The 23,246-nt window shown below is 32.2% G+C and overlaps 3 protein-coding genes across 5 annotated transcripts; 1 reads left to right on the top strand and 2 right to left on the bottom strand.

Annotated features, from left to right (window-relative positions):
• The first annotated feature begins 1,381 nt into the window (after positions 1-1,381).
• Positions 1,382-3,583, top strand: LOC102623553 (protein DETOXIFICATION 49-like). Its single transcript, XM_006477528.3, has one exon. The coding sequence runs from the start codon at positions 1,672-1,674 to the stop codon at positions 3,211-3,213; it is 1,542 nt and encodes a 513-aa protein (XP_006477591.3). The 5' UTR covers positions 1,382-1,671; the 3' UTR covers positions 3,214-3,583.
• An 11,699-nt stretch (positions 3,584-15,282) lies between these two features.
• On the bottom strand, positions 15,283-17,038 carry LOC102610779 (BAG family molecular chaperone regulator 1-like). 3 transcript variants are annotated; one of them, XM_006477329.4, is made up of 5 exons: positions 16,804-17,038; positions 16,335-16,603; positions 15,972-16,228; positions 15,735-15,881; positions 15,283-15,659 (listed from the first exon to the last, which is right to left on the bottom strand). In XM_006477329.4, exons 2-5 carry the CDS (start codon positions 16,570-16,572, stop codon positions 15,429-15,431), a joined length of 873 nt encoding a protein of 290 aa, XP_006477392.2. In that variant the 5' UTR covers positions 16,573-16,603; positions 16,804-17,038; the 3' UTR covers positions 15,283-15,428. The 3 variants fall into 3 exon arrangements, with proteins under 3 accessions (XP_006477392.2, XP_052291632.1, XP_006477391.2); XM_052435672.1 differs by having other exon boundaries at positions 16,335-16,597; positions 16,773-17,038; XM_006477328.4 differs by having other exon boundaries at positions 16,773-17,037.
• Positions 17,039-18,251: 1,213 nt separating this feature from the next.
• LOC102611681 (lysophospholipid acyltransferase 1-like) lies at positions 18,252-22,252 on the bottom strand. Its single transcript, XM_006477331.4, has 8 exons — positions 21,802-22,252; positions 21,344-21,399; positions 20,690-20,910; positions 20,200-20,596; positions 19,781-19,866; positions 18,906-18,969; positions 18,702-18,820; positions 18,252-18,584 (listed from the first exon to the last, which is right to left on the bottom strand). Exons 1-8 carry the CDS (start codon positions 22,104-22,106, stop codon positions 18,444-18,446), a joined length of 1,389 nt encoding a protein of 462 aa, XP_006477394.2. The 5' UTR covers positions 22,107-22,252; the 3' UTR covers positions 18,252-18,443.
• Between the last annotated feature and the right edge of the window lie 994 nt (positions 22,253-23,246).

Here is a 23,246-nt window from a genome sequence, read left to right on the forward strand (position 1 = left end):
TTGAATTTTAGCCCTGAATAGAAAAGAGTTGATGTCGAAGACGACGGTACGGACAAAGAAGAGTCGTGCACGAAGGCTGCCCCCTCGGCCACCGCCAAAAGGAAAGGGCTAAATAAAATGGGACCGTATTGCTATTTTCTTTTTTCTTTTTTCTTTAACGTCTATTAAAAGTCTCATGGTTCACCGTCACCGAGCCGACCCTGCTTCAGGACAAAATTTTTACCTTATAAACCCTAGCCCCATGTTGATAACATTTTAAATTGAATTCGTTATTTTTCTATGTTGCATTATTAAAAAAAAAAAGGGCAGCATGCTTTGGGCTACAAGGACAGTGCTTAAGGTTTGTTAATGTGGTGTAGCAAAATAATTATAATAATAATAAGGTGGTTTGATAGTTAGGAATCTATTGAGATTAGAACTATTTAATAGTTGAAAATACATACACTAATTATTTTTTCCCTACTTATTTTCAAAAATCTTATAATACGTATGTATATTATAAATTATACATGATTTAAATGTTTTATTTTTTTCCCGGCAATAGATAAATAGATAGTAGGGTAAGTCAAACATAAAATGAGTTAGAAGATCTAAAATTTTTTGTGAAGATGATTTTCTTTTTCTTTTTGAATTATTTGGAAATATATCCAATTTGTTTTGGGTCTATAAATTCACATAAATCGAGTAAACTCTTTAATGATGCAATCCAAATATTATTCCAATTACACTGAATCGGATCTTCTTTAAATATTGACAGGAAATTTTTTTCTCTATACACACACAAGAAGACAAGTGCTCCTTCCCACATAGTCCAATGGTGATAATCCTCAAAGACACGCAAGGATCAAGATGTTTGATTATTTCACAGCATATACAAATATAGAATCGACTTATTTGAATTAACTTGGATAACGAATTTAATCAGCTATATTTTCACAACTCACCGATTGACGTGGTCCAAAATCAAACAAAATGTAGATGCTGAAACTATTACTAATACTAAACAAAAATGTTTAAGTCTTAAGTCTTAAGTCCTTGCATTCATAATGGGTCCCGTTATAACCGTCCAAATTCTATTAATTTGTCCAGCGTTGACTACAACCCAAGCACTCTCACCCGAAATGTTCTCCAAAAAAAAACATACAACGAATCAAATGAAAATTTGAAGTTAAAATTACTAGCCATAAATACAAATACCCACCATATAAATACACGTCACCAAATAAATAATATTCTTAACACTTTCCATAAATAAATATTTGTCTCTTCCGTCAGCATTCGGTCCGTTCCATTTTTCAATTCCTTAAATACCACAGAAACTCTCTCTATTCTTCTCTGTTATGGGAGATTCGTCTTGCAGGCCCCAACAGTGACACACACACACGCACAAATGGTTGATTGGTCATAAAAGGCCGCTTGAAAATTAAAATATTTCGGAGAATTTCAGTTAGAAAATTTTGAAGCTTAATTCTGTCAAGCATTATCCTTTTAAATACCTATTTTGTTCTCCTAAAGAGCCGTCCTAAAGTTCACTAATTCCATTTGTGTCCCTCGATCTTAAACCCTTTAAAGCTCCGTTCTTTATATCCCAAATCAATGTCATAAATAATCCTTAAACCATAACCCCTTTTAATTTCTCTCTTTCTCTCAAAAATTAAAAGTCCATAAACTATGTGCCAGTTACCTTCCTCTCATTCTTCCAAATGCAATTTCAACCAAGAATCCAACATGCTCTCTCCTTTGACCTCTAAGAACCCAACAACAAATCAAGAAAATAATCCAAATGAAAGCACCCATTTGTTTCTTGCCATCAAAGAAGCAAGACGCATAGCCAACATAGCCTTGCCAATGATTCTAACCGGCCTTTTACTCTACTCACGCTCCATGATCTCCATGCTCTTCCTAGGCCGCCTTGGCGATCTTGCCTTAGCTGGCGGTTCACTCGCCATCGGATTTGGTAACATCACCGGTTACTCTCTCCTCTCCGGCCTAGCCATGGGAATGGAAACCATTTGTGGCCAAGCTTTTGGTGCTGCCAGATACAAACTTCTTGGTCTGACATTGCAAAGAACTATTCTTTTGCTTCTCTTAAGTTCAATCCCAATAGCCTTTTTGTGGCTAAACATGAAAACGATCCTTCTGTTTTGTGGCCAAGAACAAGATATTGCCCACGAAGCTCAAATTTACCTTCTTTATTCACTTCCTGATCTCATAGCTCTATCTTTTCTACACCCTTTGCGTATATATCTTAGAACCCAATCCATTACCCTGCCTCTAACATTTTGTGCTACTTTTGCAATCATTCTTCACATTCCCATTAACTATCTTCTTGTCTCTGTTCTCAATCTTGGACTCAAAGGCATTGCCTTAAGCTCGGTTTGGACAAACTTCAATCTTGTGATATCATTGATCCTATACATTATGATCTCTGGAGTGCACGAGAAAACTTGGGGAGGGATTTCTTTAGAGTGCTTCAGAGAATGGAGATCTTTATTGAATTTGGCAATCCCGAGTTGCATTTCGGTCTGTCTTGAATGGTGGTGGTACGAGATCATGATCTTGCTATGTGGGTTGTTGCTTAATCCACAAGCAACGGTTGCTTCGATGGGAATTTTGATTCAAACGACGTCGTTGATATACATTTTCCCATCTTCTTTAAGCTTTGGTGTGTCCACAAGAGTTGGGAATGAATTGGGTGCTAATTGTCCGAAGAAAGCAAAACTTGCTGCTATAATTGGCCTTTCATCAAGCTTCATGTTGGGCTTCACAGCATTGGTTTTTACTGTGATGGTGAGGAATATTTGGGCTAGCATGTTCACGCAAGATGCTGAGATTATTGCTTTAACATCAATGGTTCTGCCCATTATTGGACTCTGTGAGCTGGGGAACTGCCCGCAGACGACCGGCTGTGGCGTGCTCAGAGGCACTGCTAGGCCTAAATTGGGAGCAAATATCAACTTGGGTTGCTTTTACCTTGTGGGCATGCCGGTTGCTGTTTGGTTGAGTTTCTATTCTGGGTTTGATTTCGAAGGACTCTGGTGCGGCCTCTTAGCCGCCCAGGGCTCATGTGTTGTAACAATGTTGTTTGTCGTCGCTCGGACCGACTGGGACCTCCAAGCTCAACGAGCAAAAGAGCTCACCGGAAATGCTACTATTGATGATGAAACTGAAGCGCACAATAAGCATTCAAGCACTTATTGTTCACTGGTTTAATTAATTATTTTTTAGGCCTAACCAAATTTAGATTAGAGAAGTAATATTCTTTGTCAAGAATATGCTAGCACATGACCAATTTTCTGATTTTTTTTTTCTTTTTTAAACCTCGTAATGTGTCAAGATTCAAGTGTCTTGCAGTTTCTTTTTTTTTTTTTTTAAATTGGTCGATTTAGTTAACAACAGAAGCAGGGATAGGCAATCGCAACAGAGACACAGTAAATAATTATTTGTTGTCGATGTTGATATTGTTTTTGGGTTGCGGTTTGTTTGGATGTTTGACGTTTTAGTGAAACACACATGCGTGAGTTGATAAAATTAATAGTGACCCAAAAATTTGAGCAATAATAATGAATGGAGATTGGTTTCAGCCGTGGGCAGTTTAAAGTTTTAACGTCGATGAATTTGACCAGTCAGCGTTTTAATGTTTCCAATTCCGTAAATCATCTTCTTTTTAAATTCGGTGAGTAGCCATCTCGTGCGGACATCAGTTAAGAGTGATTTTCTTATTTTCCAAGTGTTTCGTGGGTGCATTAAGTGATGAAATTATATTGCATTGAGCGATGCAGTCCCGTTTTCGGCTTGCTAACAGGCTGATGCAGCAGTCGTCTCGTCGCATTAAGCAAAAGTTGGTTTTGCTTCTGATTTCGAGTTTTGGCTTGTTTGGACAAAATTCGAACAATTTCACCGTGGCAAACTATATAAGATTGCTTTGATAAATGCTCGTGAGTCTTCAAAATTATTCATTACACCATCTCACGTAAATTAGTTGAGGTTCAATAAAATGATTCAAAATCTTCCTTAATATTTAAATAAGATTTTCTCGAATACAATTTGAAGATTCATATACAATTTTTGGGCATGGATATCCATTGCCCATATCCACCCGAAAAATGTTCTTCCCAAGCTAAATGCACTTTGCAAGCTTGTAAGGTCCGCAGAAATAAAGACGGGCAATGGATATTATTTATCCGAATTTGTCTATTATGTTTTATGAACTTTTGCAGCATTGATGACAGGGTTGTTATGGCCCCTGGATTCGAATACTTTTAATACTAATTACTCAACAATTAGTAGGTAGTATTTAAGTTATTGACAGTATGTGTGTTTATGGATATAATTTTTTTTGTGATTAATTGATAAATATTTTCTAAATCACCCACAAAATATAAAATTATAGTTGCAAATACGCACATTAATTTAGATGTGTACAAACTAAATATGAATTATTTAATGCTCAACAACACTTGATGATAGAGACCTTTTTTGTCATTTATAATTGGAACAATAAAATTTTGAAATCATGTTTTTTATTCATTGGCTATACTTTTTTTAATTGTTTAATCTTAAAAAATATGTTTAACCAATTGAATAGCGAGTAATAACTTCTAAATAAATAAAACCAAAATATTATCCTAATTAACTTCCAATCGTGTGTACAATTGATTAAATCTAACGGTATATTTATGCTACTAACGATGATATAATTTATTAACAGCGTCATAGAATGCCCATGTTCATCCAAATCCCAAACATTGACATCCTACACAAAATGGAGCAACACTATTGAATTAACCCAATTTTTTTTTTCAAGAAAAAAATCCCTTCTGGTGTTTCGTCAAGGGAAATATATCAATTATTTTCCAAATTAAAAAGATATTGCTTTCCAAAAAGATAAATCTCTTCGAAATATCTATGTCTAACGAAAGAATGGGATGTAACTGTAGATACCTGAATTTGGCGTTTACACTGGAACAGCCTCATTAACAACAAACAGTGTACATACATCTATGACTATGCTTTGATCACCCCGTGCAACTTCTAGCTCAACTTGCTATTTGATTCATAAACAATCACTTCACCAAATTGATCCCACTTCTACTTTTTGCTTCAATTTTTCTATGACAAATCATGACAACCAGCCACATGGCATCGTAGCACAAATTTTTTAATGTTTCAAGGGAAAGCACAAGAGTTTTATCATTATCATTGTCATTATTATTTTTAGATTCATGATAGTGTTATCTTGAACGAAATAATTAAGCTTCCATTATCGAAACAAGACAAATTGTCCATTAAATTGAGGATCTATTGTTCACGTGTAAAAGTATCTCAATTGAAGTGCATAATTAGCATATGCTTATTATCGTTTTGAAAAGGATCTATTATTCACGTGTAAAAGGATCCCATTTGAAGTGGTTAATTAGCATATATATGCTGACTGCTAAAACAAGTGCCTCGATAAATCAATGTGTGTATTCGCTTACTGCAGCTAAGTCGGCGTGCATACATGCTAGCTAGGTCGGCATATATTTATGCATAGAACTTATCTAAACGATCAATCCGATTTAAACATATGCCAATTTTTAGTGATTTGTCAACGATTTTAGGTGAAGAATGAACAAATTAATACTAATATATTCCCAATTAGAATTTCAACCTCTTATGTAACTTGTAATCATTGTTCTTGGAGGTGATTAAACAAATATATATGTTGCTTTACTCGATCGGAAATGAAGGAAGGGTGATGGATTTCACACCACAATTAAAGCAACCAATATTAGTTATTAATTAAATGATTAATCTGCAAAATATTATCTTTCTCTTGTGTTTCCATTAAAAAAAATATATACTTCAATTCGTAATTTGTTGCCGGCCTTTCGGACAAATGACCTCTGAAATTCGTGAACGTACCTGATCACAACAGTTGACTTTATCTCTCATTACAAATCTCTTCGATGTTATGTTGGGTTGACGAAATTATGATTCTTCGGCTCAAGAGCATAAAATAATAATGTTGATGCCTTGATACCCTCTTAATTAAGTTTGACTGGTGATACGACACTCACCAAAAACTTATGTCAACATGTTCATTTAAAGTATATTGAGGTAGCACTAATTAAGAGCGGCCTCAATTAAATTATACATCAGCTTTTGCCCTCATCTTATTTTTCAACTAGAAAATAGAACCGCGCTTCACGCAGCTTTGAAAAAAAAATTTAGTATTATCCTTTTTTTTTTTACTTTACACTTGATGAAATTAATAAAAAATATGAATTGATTTTTTTTAAAGATGAAACAGCCTTATAAAAAAAAAAACTATTAGCCAGTAATACAAATAAAGAAGCAACGCAAGATAAAAAATAAAATGAGATAATTTATTATAGAGTGATTTTATTTATTCCAATTGTGTGTGTACAAAATAAAAAGATGAGCTCTCCTTTTATAATTACATAATCACTCCATGAAATTAATGAAAAATTATGGATCATAATTTCATTCCTTGTGAGATAATGGGAGTTATAGAGAAGCTAAAGGTTGCTAATGAGAGATAGTGGGGAGACTAAGAGATATATGTTATGAACATCCACATTTATTTTAATAAATGTATAACACTCCCCCTTGGATGTTTATTATAAAGAATATGCCTCATTAAAACTTTTACATAATTGTTATTGTGTAATAACAATTACATTAATTATGAAAAGATGAAAAACCAAATCTAAAAGAAAATTTCTCTATTTATTAGATAATAGAAAATATAAAAAGATGAGAAATAGTGATGCCACATCACCTCTTGTAGTCCCAGCTTTATATATATATATATATATATATATATATATATATATATAAGCTATTAGCTAGCAACAAAAATAAAGAAGAAACACAAGATAAAGAATAAAATGAAAGAATATATTATAGAGTGATTTTATTCATTCCAATTGTGTGTGTACAAAACAAAAAAGATGAGCTCTTATTTTATAGTTACATAATCACTCCATGAAATTAATGAAAAATTATGAATCATAATTCCTTGTGAAATAGTGAGAGTTAAAGGAAAGCTAAAGGTTGCTAATGGGAGATCATGGAGAGACTAAGAGATATATGTTATGAATATCTACATTTATTTTAATAAATTTATAACACACCCCCTTGGATGTTCATTACAAAGAATATGTCTCATTAAAACATTTACATAATTATTATTGTATAATAACAATCAAATTAATTATGAGAAGATGAAAAGACAAATCTAAAAGAAAATTTCTTTATTTATTAGATAATAGAGAATATACAAAGATGAGAAATGGTGATGCCACATCACCTTCTCAAGTCCCAGTTTTATATATATACTAGAAAATAGAACCGCGCTTCACGCGGCTTTAAAAAAAGAACCTTTTGTCTTACTTTACACTTGATGAAACTGATAAAAAATATGAATTGATTTTTTTTAAAGATGAGACAGCCTTATAAAAAATAAAAAAAGCTATTAGCCAGCAATACAAATAAAGAAGCAACACAAGATAAAGAATAAAATGAGAGAATATATTATAGAGTGATTTTATTCATTTCAATTGTGTGCGTACAAAACAAAAAGATGAGCTCTCTTTTTATAGTTACATAATCACTTCATGAAATTAATGAAAAATTATGGATCATAATTCCTTGTGAGATAGTGAGAGTTATAAGGAAGCTAAATGTTTCTAATGGGAGATAGTGGGAATACTAAGAGATATATATTATGAACATCTACATATTTTAATAAATTCATAACACTCCCCCTTGGATGTTCATTACAAAGAATATATTTCATTAAAATCTTTACATAATTGTTATTTTGTAATAAAAATCAAATTAATTATGAGAAGATCAAAAGTCAAATATAAAAGAAAATTTCTCTATTTATTACATAATAGAGAATATACAAAAATGAGAAATGTTGATGCCACATCACCTCCTCAAATCTCAGCTTTATATAGATATATATAGATATAGATTATTTTTTCTCCACCGATAATCACTAATCTCTTTTGTTAATTTTCTTTGCTTTTTCTTCATCTCAACGACGTGTTTAAGAATTTAAGTTATTTGCTTATTAATCTCTAGGAATTCTTACGAACTAAGATTTAAGATTAAAATTAAAAATTATTCAATCATTGGATATTTATTTTCGACTTCTGTCTATTGCTATATAGTGCTACCTGAAATTGTTTAGTGGCAACTCTCATCCGTTTAATTTAGGTTCATAGATTAGAAAGAGCACATGATATCAAAACCATCAATTTCTAATTTTAAATTCACACGTTTGGGGTTTTTTTTCATATATATTAACTTTTATATGTATGTATGTATGTATGTATGTACTGATTATGGAAAACTTGTTCTCATGAAAAAAAAATTAAGTTTTGTCGAGGACCGGAGGAAAAAAATAAGGGAAATTATCATTACACCACCCTATTTTTGGCTTTATGTTCATCAAACCATCACAAAATTCTAACATGTTCTCTGCATCACATTTCTTTTTAAATTTGTATCAATTAGCCACTTTTGCACTAACACCGTTAAATAATTTAAGTGAAATGATAATTTTACCCCTAAATAAATAAAAAGAGCATTTTGTCTTATAAAAACTTTGAAAAATAAAATAAAATTATAATTATAAAAATGCCCCTACATTTAAAAAAATAAATCCAAAATAAAGGTGCTCAGTTGGTTTTTATTAAATTTAGATTTTGCAAAATTTTAATAATTATTTTTATTAAAAATTTATAAATTTGCTAAATTTTAATAAAAATAACTGAATTTATTTATTAAAAAATTATAATTTTGCAAAATTTTATTAAAACAACTAAATTTATTTATTAAAAAATAAATCCCAAATATTAAATAATTTAGGAGATTTTTATTAAATCCAAAAATTTTGTAATTATTTTTGTAATTATAATTTTTTATTAAAATAATTTTTATTAAAAATAAAACTTCTAATTTTTGGATTTATTTCTTTATTAATTGTAGGGGTATTTTTATAATTATAATTTTTTTTTATTTTCAAAGCTTTTATAAGATAAAATGATCTTTTAATTTATTTAGGAGTAAAATTATCATTTCGTTTAAATTATTTAACGGTGTTAGTGTAAAACTGGCTAATTGATACAAATTTCAAAAGAAATGTGATGCATAGAATATATTAGAATTTTGTAGTGGTTAGATGAACAAAATGTAAAAGAAATGTGGTGCAATGATAATTTTCCAAAAAACAAATTAGAGGTTATGTCAGATGAGTGTAAAATTTAATTGATGCAATTTGCAAAGAGAAGTATTATTTCATAGAATAAAAAAAGAGAGAATTATTATTTTATTATTGATTGTTTTATCTTGTCCTCAACAGTAATTTCCTTCAAGGATATTATTGTAATATAAATTTTATTAAAACAATGGGTGCAAGGAGTACTTTCTTTGATTGAAACAGCCTCACCCACTAATTAGTTATTGAATAATTAATTTCATAATCTTATGAAATTACCTTTCAGTACATTAAGTTGAGTATTACTCTTTAACAGACTAACTTTGATTGATATTTAGACAAATTGAATCACAAAGCTACTTGAAACTGTAATATTTACCATAGTTGACCACCGGCCTTTCCAAGTGGCCGCCGCGGACTCGCCGGCGTTAACCGTTCAATGATTATATGATTATATGCAAAGATAATTGGTGATGATTATGTATTGTGTTAAAAGAAAAGCTTAATTTATTTGCTTCATTGCCAACGTGGATTGTGTGGGATGGCTAAGAATAATCTTCGCTAAAGAAAATCATTTTCATAGTAAGCCAGCTTATGAGTAGCTGGATTGAGCTTGCAGTCATCACCAATGAAAAGATTAAATGGTGGGGGGTGGGGGGTGGGTGCTGTCGGGGTGGCTGCGATTAATTATATCTATTCTAGATTACTTTATAAAGTAGACCGATAATAATAACTCACGATTTTCATTTTAGTTCCAATTAGATATAAAATACCAAGGTATTATTTCTTTTAATTATTTTTCATTTTACTCGTGCTATTACTTTTGTTAGTTGCATGCATGAACACATTCATGATCCAAATCTCTGCCTCAGCTGCCATTTGCGGTTACACATATATATATATATATATATATATATATATATATATATATATATGTAGTGTGTGTGTGTGTGTGTGTGTGTGTGTGTGATGTATATGCACGCATGCAGCCAGCCGTGTGATGTAAGACATGCTGCATGCTGGCCGTCCTAGCGGCATCATCAGCCATGGGACCATGCACATGTCTCTCTGTAAGACTAGAATGTACTATGAGCAAAATCTTACATTTTGACCATCAATATAATTATTTAGTTGAGGTTCCTAACCATATTAAATTTAGAGATAATGTAAAAGATAAAAAATATAGATTAAAATTAATATCTTATACATAATAAAATACACTGTATTAAAATTAGTTTTTTTTTTTTTTTTTTTTTTTGTATTTTAGTTCGTTCCACTTTAATATGGTCAAAGATGTCTCCAAAATTTGACTTAAAGTTGGCAAGAGACGCATCGATCTCATGGAAACGATTTCAGTTTATAATTGTCACTGCGTCTGCATGCAATGTCCCATTTGATTTGGTAAAACCCTAAATTATTAGTATATTCAAAAAATATAAACCAGATTCGTTTGACAACTTACATTAAATTAATCAGGAAGAAATCTTATTTTCAGTCATTAATTCAACTAAGTGGCTAATTTGCCTTTAATCATGCAGTAATCAATTTATATTTGTTCTCAACATGCAATGTTAGATGGTTTCGACTCCCTTAGAGTACTAATTTTATATTGTGTATTGACATGCAAGACATCAAGAAAATGACGAAAATCAATTAATTAGTTATTGAAAATATGCCCATATGACCATCAAAATAATGTTGAGTGTGAGTACAAAGTTGTTGACTCATAATCTTAACACGCTACATATATATCGAATCGTACATTTATTTAAAAATATACAATTGATTTAGACCATAAATCGGAAAAATTCAATCCATGCATGCATTTGTACATGTTGAGTCAGAAATGCCAACTTTTTTCTAAATTTGCGGTTTTATTAATTCATAATTTTAACTTCAACAATTTTGTATACTTTTGCAAAAACATGCGCAAAATGAATTAGAACGTACTTCAAAATTCAACAAGAAATAATGATATCAAATCTTATTGAGTCGTGTATTATTGCAAGTTAATCCAAATTTTGTTTTTTTTTTTTTCAGAGTACACAAATTTGCCAACCCATGAACCCGACACGGAATATTTGTACACCATATATACTAATCAAGTGCATGCATACATCTTTTAATTTCCTTATTCAATAATCAAATGCCGGCTTCTAGACAACACGGATAATATTTGATTCTTTTCAAAAACACTTTTTAGTACCATCCGGTGGTAATGTGATTTGTATCAAACCATATATGGAATACATGTGCAGAGTTCAGAACTGAGATTTAGCTCTAGTGGTACGAAGCAGCTTTCTTAAAATTCAAGTCTTGAATTTGAGTTTCAGTAAGTGTATGAGTTTATACACACACACACACACACACACACACACACACACAAAAGAGAATATGTATAGGAGCGAGTTGCAAGATCCATGAGAAGGGTATTAAAAAAGAGTATATTTCTATTAATGAACATTCTTTATTTGTTACTGTTATTTAAAAATATTACATTAGAAATCTTCTCGGTCAACTCTATGCTCTTGCAAATTATTGGAAGGTTCCTTACACATTCTTTAACTTGATAAAAATAAATAGTCATTCCTTTAATGTTGTCTAAGGTGGCTGAAAATGAGAGAACAACTATACTACGATGCTATCCGATACAACACCATCAACTCTTAATTACATTAAAAATACGTCAAATTTTTCATTACGCTCCTAAATTTTTTTGTTACTAATTCCCTAAGCTCTGGTTCTCCACTCCCAACTGGTAATAAATTACGTAAGTACCTGTAAACTTGAAGTGTTAGTCACGAAAAACTTTGGGTAGCAAACGGGTGGAGGAGGGCGCAGTTTTTGTTCCATATTGCTGTTACCATGGCGCCTGACAATCGAATACGGTTGAATAAATGGGCCACGCATATTAGCCCAAATGACGTCCCAGACAGTTGGCCCAGGCCCGGTGGCATCTCAGTATCCCATCGATAAAGAACATAAAAAAAAAAAAATAACAGTGGGACTATCGACATCCCCCTAAATACCTGTTAAAATTCCTTTAATTATTTTATAATTTTAACCTTTATTAAAATTACATAATAGGATAATTTCTAATTAAACTTCACTCCAAAGTTAAATAATTTTTTATTTTAGAAATTAAAAAGGTTGTTTTTTTTCAGGCGAGGAACTTACCACCAATGACTACAATAAAAAGAAAGAAAATCTTTTTTTTTTTTAAATGGAAGAAATCTGGTTGTTGAAATGAGCTTTAATAATAAAAATTAGAGAATGAGGTTTACACAATAAATTTTACTTAAGGGGATTTTTGTCATTGATGGAGGTGTTAAAAGAAATTTTAAATTTTTTAAAATATTGTAATGGAGTTAATTAAGAAAAAGGGTGTTAAGAGATATTTAGCGGGGTGCCAATACTCCCACTCAAAAATAAAGAATCAATAGGAACAAGCAGGGGTCCCAAATTTTTTTCTTTGCTCCAAAACTAATCAACAGAAAGCATCTAACAAGTTTAGAGAACCACAAGTCCTATGGGTTGCTTTTAGGTAATCACTTTCTTTTTCTACTTTCATGTTGCAGAGAAATGTAAATCAGAATCAGATAATCGATTTATGTTCATTTATTTTGACAATATACAGGTAGGTAAAGATATAATTATTAAGTGGCGTTGCCATAATAAAAAGACATAAAATGGGTCAGGTCCGCACAACACAAGCAGCATCAGACGTACAATAGTCTACTAGTGGGATAAAAAATGAAAATTAAAACCAACAATATCTTTAATATAATTATTTAATACATGAAATTGAGGGATATATTAGTTATTCTAATAAATGATAATTTTTACAATATTTTAAAATAAAAAGATATGAGGTAGATAAAGTTCAATTTAATTTTCTTAATCTTCTTTAGGGTTCAGACTCAGAGTAACACTCCAGCCCAAACTTTGAGAGCAAATTTGACCACAACTCATAAATGAATTTAAATAACTCTTTACAATTGATAACAATTCAAACCTCAAGTATATTAGACAACAGAATAATTTAAAATTTTGGCCAAACCATCTACCATCCTTAATTCAAGCCCTTCTTTTCACTCATCATGAATTAATCATGATTTCCGGAAACTGAATCACAATAAACTATAATAAGTACAAAACTTAGTAAGCAAATTAATTTTTCTTATAAAAAAATACATACATACTTATACATAATGCAAACGGATGATATATCATGATCTTTTCAAAATACAGTGAAAGGAATTCATCAAAACTTCTTTTTTTTGTCGCTTTCAAACTTTCACATTTTCTTTTAATAAAATATATATCTTGCAATGACACTTTATGTTGTGCGTGGCACTTTGCACTATACGTGGCACTTCGCGGCATGTCGGGTCTCAAGAGGTGGCCCCCATACAACTTCAAGAAGTGACCCCCACTGCAAAATCTCATAAAGTAAAAATTCCATTTCTTAAATATATACTTTCTCATTCATAGAAAACTTAATGCATTTTCATGCTTATGCTAATGAAATTTCACACATACATATGCCCATGTACATAATCACGCTCAGCACACAACAACACATGACATAAACACATGGACAGAGACATAAATCCATATTCATTCATATCAAAAATACGTTTTTCACACAAGTTAAACATTTATGTTGTTTATTGTGATTCATTTAACAGTTTAGTTTACTTTACCTCTTGGCATCCACACTTAACAAATGCGTATTGACATCAGCAACCTAAAAATAATTAATAAAATTCTCATAAGATATAATTGAGTTACGATCATAAAGTCCAATATTCTCAAGTATCCCATTTTGAACAGCTCCTAAACTCAATCTCAAATGCCTTCAATATTCGTTCCTCAAAACCAAACAATCCAACTTTTCTGATTTTTAATAAATTATTACCGTATTGGAAAAATCTCAAATTTTACAGAGCATATGCTGACATATTGGGAATTCATTGATAAAAATTTCATAGCTTAATTCCTTAAAAAATGATTGAAAATAATTTACGTTTCAGACATCATCAATTCTGTTAAACAGTTTTCTATTCTAGACATGTTTGCTTTAAAAATACAAAACAATTTATTGTTTAACCATAAAATCATGAAAATTTCCAAAATCACATAGACATATATAAAAGTCTCTGGTCCAAATTTCATAATTGTTGAAGAAGTCTAGTTATGGTAAAAGTAATTTTCGTAATCAATGTTCTTCATTGAAATAAAAAATTTTCAGGTTTTCAGACTTGACTTCAAAAAATCGTATTTAATTGAAATCTTATTCGATTAGCTTAAAAAAATTTTTAAAACAGTCTAAAGATGTCTAGTTTAACATGTCCAAAATTAGGAATCAAAATCAATTTGTACAACTTACTATGATTTTCGAAATAACACACTATCAGCATATTTCCTTCAAAATCTTAAGTTTCTACTTCTGTTGCAAATAACTAGACATGCTTATCCATAACAAATTAATGAAAACCAAGAATTAAAACTTACCTCCAATTTTCTCTCAACAATATTCAATTCAAACACGCAATTTGATCTCATTTCTTCTTCTTCTTCCATTTCTTTCTTTTCTTTTCTCTCTTTTCTCTACATCTCTTTTTTTTCACTCTCTATCATTTTTTTTTAATCTTAGTTGATCTCTCTTTCTCTCTCTCTCTCTCTCATAATGGGAAAGACATCTTATTTTTTTTATATTAGGGTAAAAAAAATCACTAAAAAAAAACTTAAATACTCTTAGAAAAATTGGGATATTACAATTCAAACAAAGAAATCCTCAAAGAAATCTATTTGCAAATTACTCAAACCAAGCTCCATCAAATGAGTGAAATATATAACATTATATGACATAAATAATAACCGACTAATAGACTATCTCAAAATAATTTTTTAACACTTAAATATATCTACTCCACTGCCATAATTTATACCTAAATTAACAACCTTAATGGCCTGGTCCCAAATTATACAGTGCACACAAAAAAGCCATACATTAATTATAAAAAAAATTCCCCAAAATATATACACAAATCCACCACTCTTGTATCTCCATTATTTCTTGAGTCACCAAGTGTGTATATATAAATACAATTTGCAATGAACCAATTTCAACAAGGCTTATTTTTTCAAGCCCCTAGAACGGTAAGGATTAAAACAAAAGCATGCCTCAATCAAAAGTTTCCCATTTTGTTGTCACCACAAAAGAATCAGAATCTCTAAATGAATGCATCAGTTCTGTCAAATTCCTCTGCTTTGCTTGCTTTTGCAGTGGCACCGTCACTTTCCCAGATGAATGTTCTTGTTTCTGCAATGGCACTTTGCCTGATTTGCTGCTGAGCTGCGTATTGCGTAGCCTTAACATATCAAGTGTCTCGATGTAACTCTGTACTCTCTTTTCCTGAAATAATCAATAAATGATTATGTAACAAACAAAAAAGCCAAGGAAGTAATCACAAAGAATGCCAAAGTACACCTGCTTTCTCTTTTGCAGCTTCAAATCTCCATCAACAACAATCTCGTCCAATTTCACTAATTCTGTCATTAAGTTTCCAATCAAATTATCCAAATGTTTATCTGTCAGTTCCACTCCTCTAGAAGCTATTGCTTCCAAATCCGTAACCTGCTAGCAGGTTCTTAGTCAGAATTCTGTCTCATTTTCAACAAAAAGACAATCGATCACTTATCAAAATGTGTCAGAAACAAAATTTACCTGCTGAGCAAATTTGTCAACTTGAAAGCAGATTTGCGCAATGGAATTTGAATCCTTTTGAAACTTTGCAATTTTGAGCATCTCAAGGCACCGTCTTTCTCGGTTAATAATGTCTTCTACTAAGACGATTTTCGATCCATCTCTCACTCTTGCAACATCCAAATACCCTTTCGAATCTCTCTCTTTCTTTTTGTATATCAGTTTCTGTTCTTCAGGGTGTAATCCAGTTCTCTCCGAAAGCATTTTCTTCAATTCCCCTGCAACACAAACAAGGAACAAAGAAAAATGTAACTTGTAACCCAAGCAAAGAGAGAAAGAAAGAATGAAAAAAAGAAACAAAATGGTCTCAGGAATTTGTATTACCAAAGCTTGCTTGAGGACTTATAAGAACTTCATGATATGTAGAGCCAAATTTGACTCTAACTTTAATAGTGGGAACAGAAACAGAACTCCGATTGCTGGATTCTGAATTTCTCATTTGCACGAACATTCCTCCAGGCCTAATTTCCAATTCTCCGGGATTATTATTATTATTATTATTATTATTCATATTAACTCTGCTGCTAACACTAGAGCTCTTGCTTCTTGCCAATGAAAGCATCCCTTAAAGCCTTCGAGTGGAGGGCCTGAAACTAGAAAAGTGACAATTAAAATTAAAAAAAGAAGAAGTGGGTTCAGGAGAAAAGATGAGAAAGAGGGAAAGGAAAGTGCAGCAAAGGAAAGTTTCTGAAGAGAAGAACTAAAAAAAGAAAGAAAGAAAGAAAGAAAGAAGAAATATATATGAAGATGGGAAGTAGTTACGTGAACAAGGAAACGAGCAAGGAAAGGAAACCTTGGCTTCTCATAAGGAGATTGAGCTAAGATCTTGCGCATGCATATTTTACAGCCTCACAATGCAAATTATTATCATAGTTCATATGCTACCAATTGAGCTGATTATAACCATACTACGATTATATGAATTAAAGGCGACGTAGAAACAAAACGGCAGGAAAGGAAAGAAAAAACAAAATGGGCCAAAGCTTGCGCCAGCGGCAGAACTGGAAAGCAAATAGCGCATACTCCACCGAAATATCCGAAGCCAGTTGGCATCTGTCTGTTTACCGACTTCTAGTGGTTGGTTCAAAGGGACCGACTCCTTCTTGTCCTTTTCATTCTATTATTATTATTATTATTATTATTTTAATACTATGTGATTATAATTGTTTGTTATCCTGTATTTCCTTAAAAAAATAAAAATCTTAGTCATGATAGGTAATTATTATTTTTTATACATTAGAATCATAAGTTTACTATAAGAAAATCAAACAATAATATTTGGGCATGAGCGGAATTTACTTCTAAAATTAAACTACATTAGCACATGGAAGAAACTTGACCAAAAATGATTTATCATCTAGCTATTAAATGGTTATAGTGTAAGATTCTGATTTTAGAAAAGATTTTACTTCAAAATTAGTGAAATTGTAATGCCAGGATTTTAGTCGGTGTAAAGAATTTTCAATCTTCGTGCTAACAACCCACCAATTTCATGATGTAAGAACTAACTTAAATTTAGTAGTCATTACCAACATTGCATGCACATGTAATAGACTGGAATGCCAATCAAAGAAATTGGACGGAGTTTTTCAGATGTGTTGTAGGCGTTATCACAATCAATTCCAATAACAGAAAAAAAAAAAAAAAAAAAGTGAATTATCCAATTCACGGGGGTTCAATTTTAATGGATGAAAACGATGTTGAAAGCAAACATTTCCATTTTCCAGTGTAAAGTATCTATCAAAGGACTGTCGGATGCTCAATGTTAGCTATTAAGAGCCAGTTTAGCAATACTCTAGATTTTAAAATAATTATTATTAGTTATTAAAAAAATCAATTAAATATTTAATTAGATTTATTTTTAAAAAATACTATAAATTTTAAAAATAATTGCATGTATTTAATAAATCTTACTGCTAAACTACTGTAAGAATATAAATCAATGAATTCAAAAGAAAAGTTATGTAAACATTTATAAATATGCATATGAAATATTTTTTAAAAAATAAAAATTAATGATTTTATCACAATTGTTTATGTTTATGTTCCACCAAACTTTTTTCCTTTGGTTAGTATCTTGGAATTAAGCCTGCATTTTCTGAAGGATAATCTTGGTCTGTATACTCTGGGGAAAATATAAAATCTTCTCAGACATTACTATGTTATTTTTTCACGTTATCTAATCATTTAATCATGAAAAACAAATATGTTAGTAGGGAGGAGACTATCTAAATAAAAAAATGACAACAGACTTAAGGTTAAATTAAATTAAACTTTGAGCAGATTTCCACAATTTCAGAGAACAAACTAGTGTTACAAATCTCTTGGGGTAACAAGGTGAAGAAACCACACAAGAAACCGGAGGTGTGTCACTCCAGGAATCTCATTTGAGGCACCTAAGAGACAATGAACTGTGGTTTCTATCTCACATTATCACTCATCTTTCCGTGTTTTTGATCTGGCAGGCTTTCCAGGTTTGATTACATAACTGAGGAGGATCAGTACTATCGGAATGATGGTTCCTATGTAATACACACTCCCATATGAAGCAATTGTCTCATGCAAGCTCAATACCTGCAGTGTACAAAGAGTAGAATTACAAGCTTAAAATTTTTCCCGAAAAGGTCATTCCTTGAGCATATGTGCATGTGTCTGCATGCAGAGTCTGAGAAAGAGAGAGTGAAGACTAACCATAAAGCCAACACACGAATAGTTCAGAACTAGAACTGTGTAAGCGAAGTTCAAAAACACCATTATCTTCTTAACTAACTCCATTTTTGGAGGCAGAGCTTGCTGCCATCTGTAAATGACTGAAGAGAAAAACAAGGGTAATGTGAAGCAAAGAATAGAACAAATTGCCCAACCAAAGGATTACGAGGATGGTTAGATCAGTACCTCTGGAGCCAGCAATCATCAATGCTGACTGGACAAAGAATATGATGTACCCAGGATACAGTCCCTGTAATTCAACGAAGACAAGATTGGAAGGAAGAAAGTTACATCGAAGGAGAGGTCTCATTAAAAAAAAAAGGCAAAAGAAAATAATAGTCCATGTCTATATTTAAGATAGAACACTTATCAATAAAAGGGGAACACATTGAAATTTGACAGGACTATTCTTGATCTAGCTGAATATAAGAATCATGCAACAAACACTTTAGGCGGACATGAGATGAAAGTTATAACATGATGGCAGAACATGAAAAATATTAAACCAAAAAAAAATCAATAAATCTATTTAGAAAATTTAGAGAACACCAAACAGTGATAATGGGGAAAAAACACAAATATAGAACTGTAAAGGATCATGATACTATGTAGGATTGCAAGAATGTGCATTCTAGTGATGAAATATGCAGCGGACATCTACCAAGGAAATTACATTATCATGATAGAATGCTCAATGATTAAATGAATGAGGTACCACAATGTCCAGAAAAGTAGTTCTAACAACTTATAACAAAACTGATGGTTAGTCACATCAGGGATTATTATTTATTAATGAAGAAATGTTTACAATAACCAATAGGCATACTACGATACTGAGAAATTATGAAATTAAATTATAGTTCTAGATAATAGCAGATGTATTTATCTTGAAAATAAATTTATGTTGGCTATTACGTTAAAAAAAAAAAAAAGTGGTGCCCAGGAAAACCCTGAATTCATTTGTAACCAAAGCATACTTATCAATTGTTTATTCATCATACGCATAGTAAAAGCAATCTCAAACTAAAAGTTGGAAATTACAAAGCTTAAAGAATACTTACATGCCAAACAGCACTAACAGTCTGTGTAGCAAGCAGCTGGAAGAAGCCAGGTTTCTTTCCATTCTGAATTAGCCTCTCATAAACATCTACAGTGATGCAAAATATTAGACATATTACATGATTTAATAGGACGTACCAGTAATTAACAATCTCCACTCAGAGAAATCAACAAAGTCAGAATAAATACAATTAAGGCAAGGCTTAAGATATATATATCAAGTCTTATCTTTTCTCAAAAAAATTTTGGAGCAGTTTTCAGGCATGCTTACAGAGATGATAGATAATTATGAAGACATACAATCTAAAGCCTGAGTTAAATTTTCTCACCATGGAGAAGACAATAGCAGTAGCTTTACCAAACGTAAAAAATGTAAAATCATATACGATTGGCACAATTCAAAGGAGGTAGACACACTCACAATGACGGAGCCAGGTGCTGACTTGTATGTTCCACACAAGTGGAATCTGAACAGCACTCTTAGCAAACTCAACACCTAAAATGTCAACATTTTTTGCTCGATCCCATTTTGGCTTTGGTGGAGAAGATTCTGTCCATCCACTAAATCCCAGGCCAGAAATAATGATTGAGGCCTCTGAAATTGACCAGATGAAATAATATTTCCAACGTGCTGTAAAGCCAGCCATGTACTGATAACTCAACCGCTTCCAGAATCCCCATTCTTGGTATATGGGTTCAGTAAATCTGGTCAAGGGATACTGGGGCACCAGGTAAAGGTACAAGGCCATGCAAACACCAGCTTGGAGAATAGCGCGAAGTGTTGCTGCATAAGGTGATGGCCAAGGCTCACTCCAAATCTGAAGTGAAAGCATCAATAATAATCACAGAGACTGAATATTCCAATAAGTCAAAGAATAAAGAAGCATAAACTTAGAAAATAATAAACGCACCCCTTTCCTTTCAGTCCACTCTAGATAATCCTTCATTTCATAAACTGGACCAGCAAAGTGACTGCCACAGCAGAGACAGTAACCAATATACTCAATCAATGAGGGCAAACGAGTCAGCCGATTTTTCTTCTGAGCTTCACGTAAGTTCTCTTCTGTCACTAATCCATCATTATAATTTATTGCACACGAGATGACTTTCAGCGTTAACACCATTAATGCTCCTGAATATTAGAGAAACCAGGTTCACAGACAATATTTGGTAGTAATATGAAGCAGAAGAATTGTTGCACGCATAATAACAGAAAAAATATTTGAATAACATTTATATATGCATATGCAAACACAAATAGAAATTCAAAACAAGTCCAAAATTCAACTAGCCTAGTAGAAGAGAAACCTAGATGTTATAAACCAATAATCAGAAAACCTCTCATTTCTTTCACAGGTAGTACCACTCATCACAACTTAGGCAAGAACAGAAAAGGGATAGAACAGCTTCCCTAAAGAACTAAGTACCAAAATAATAGACGTTTTCTATCAGCAAATTTTTCAAATCAGAAGTTACATCATAAAATAATGAATCACTTATCACTAATATAGTAGCATTCAAAGAAGGAAACGCAAGGCACAGAGAAAGGCTGCAAGTATGCTTACCAGTGGCATCAATACCTCCTTCCTTCCATGCATCTCCACTCATGTAGTATACGTGGCTACAAATTAAATGAATAGTCAAGAATTCCGAGAACAAAAAAGCATATGCAGATAAAATAAATATTCATTAAGTAATTTAAAAAAATCAATTACAGCAAAACATGTTATGGAAAATCAACTCATCACTTCAAAGTAAGCCGGATGACTCTACGGTCCCTCTTTCAAAAGTACATCCCCCTAAATTGCTTTAAACAGCCTTATGGCCGCGCATAGCAAAGAAATTCAAACATTGGCTCACATATAAAATAGAGTCGCCAATCATCAGCAGCCTTGACTACTGCAACTACTGTTATATTTGTCATTGAATATCGCACTGAGAAAAAAACTAATTAAGTACACACTTTGATTGCATGCAATAATCTATCTTTAATGCAGAATCAACAAAAGTCAAAAGCAATTACCAGCCAATGAGATATCCGAAGCCTAAGAAAAACGTTATGATTCCACATTTAGCGCGGTAAATCGCCATGGAGAGGTAACCCAACAACATTGGCACCAAAAAATGCAGATTTGACGAGAATCCAAATGATAAATACGATAATAAAGCGCCCGAAGCGGCGGCGTACACGTGTTTACCGGTTCGACTCGGTACGAATCGCCAGAGGAAACTCACTGGAATCGTCGCCACGTAGCACAAGAGGAATCTCAGCACCGCGACGGAAACCCCGATCGATCCCGCCATTGACTCCATCTCCAGTAAGGCCATGATTGGGCTTTAGAGTTGACTCAGTGCGTTGGGTTTCAAACTCACTGAGTTTATTTTCTCGGTTCGGAGGAGATTGAAGAAGTACAAGGACTTGTTCGAATATGGTTGCTTGTGGGGCTGGCGATGAACATGAGAGGACGTTTAAATTACGGATTTGTCCTTTTAGATTTATTATTGTTTGAGACGTTTATACGTTTATTGTTTAAAAAATAAAAGTTAGCCAGCGCCCGTCACAAACAATCGCAAGTTAGCTCACCGCGCGGACTCGAGCTGTTGAGAATTGATTGTGAAGTCAGAACGTACAATGAGTAAGCAGCATGGGGTGCCCACAGACGACCACACGCGCTCGTTAACTGCGCGTGTGGGTTTCTCTTTAACTTCCTCGATGCCATCGACGGAGACATTGATTACAATGCCCATATGCATGGAGGGTGGTTGATAAACGTAACGAGACTGCAGCCAATTCAGGCCCACTTGAAGGGCTCAAGCTGTCGGGGCTAATTTAAAAAATGGCCGCCGATTCTTTCAAGGTAATGGCTATCTTTGTAGGTTATAATCATAGGATATAATTTAAATTATGTGGTTATAAAAACATACTCTATCCTAAAACAATTCTAACATAATCAAATCTTTTTTTTAAGATATTGTACTGTTTATATTTTTATATTAGTGTATGATTAGAATTTTATTATTTATACTTTTTTAATTTATTAACTATCAATTCATAAAAGAATCATGATCACTATTTGAAGAGCCCCACAATAAAAATATTTTTCCTTCTTAAATTTTTATCCCAACAACTTTTTCAAATTGTGAGAAAATATAATTAATTTACTTAAATATTATAAAAAAATACTAATTTTTTAATAAATAATACATCGTTTGAGATGAGTATCATTATTTTTCTACCTACAACATAATACAACTCTATATGGTTGATCAAAATTAGATGGTTAGATTTCATTAATTAATATAATTTTTAATATTGATGGAGCCGCTATGGGACAAGTAGGGGCAGCTGCCCTAGTTTGTCCAAAAAATTCAAAGGACATGTTTGTAAGCTGAAATCATAAATATACACTCTCAGAATAATTAAATGCATCGAAGTTAAGTTCAAAATTATTTTAAAATCACACAAAT

This window comes from Citrus sinensis, chromosome 3 (assembly GCF_022201045.2).
Source record: "Citrus sinensis cultivar Valencia sweet orange chromosome 3, DVS_A1.0, whole genome shotgun sequence".
In the NCBI taxonomy this organism is placed as follows: domain Eukaryota; kingdom Viridiplantae; phylum Streptophyta; class Magnoliopsida; order Sapindales; family Rutaceae; genus Citrus; species Citrus sinensis.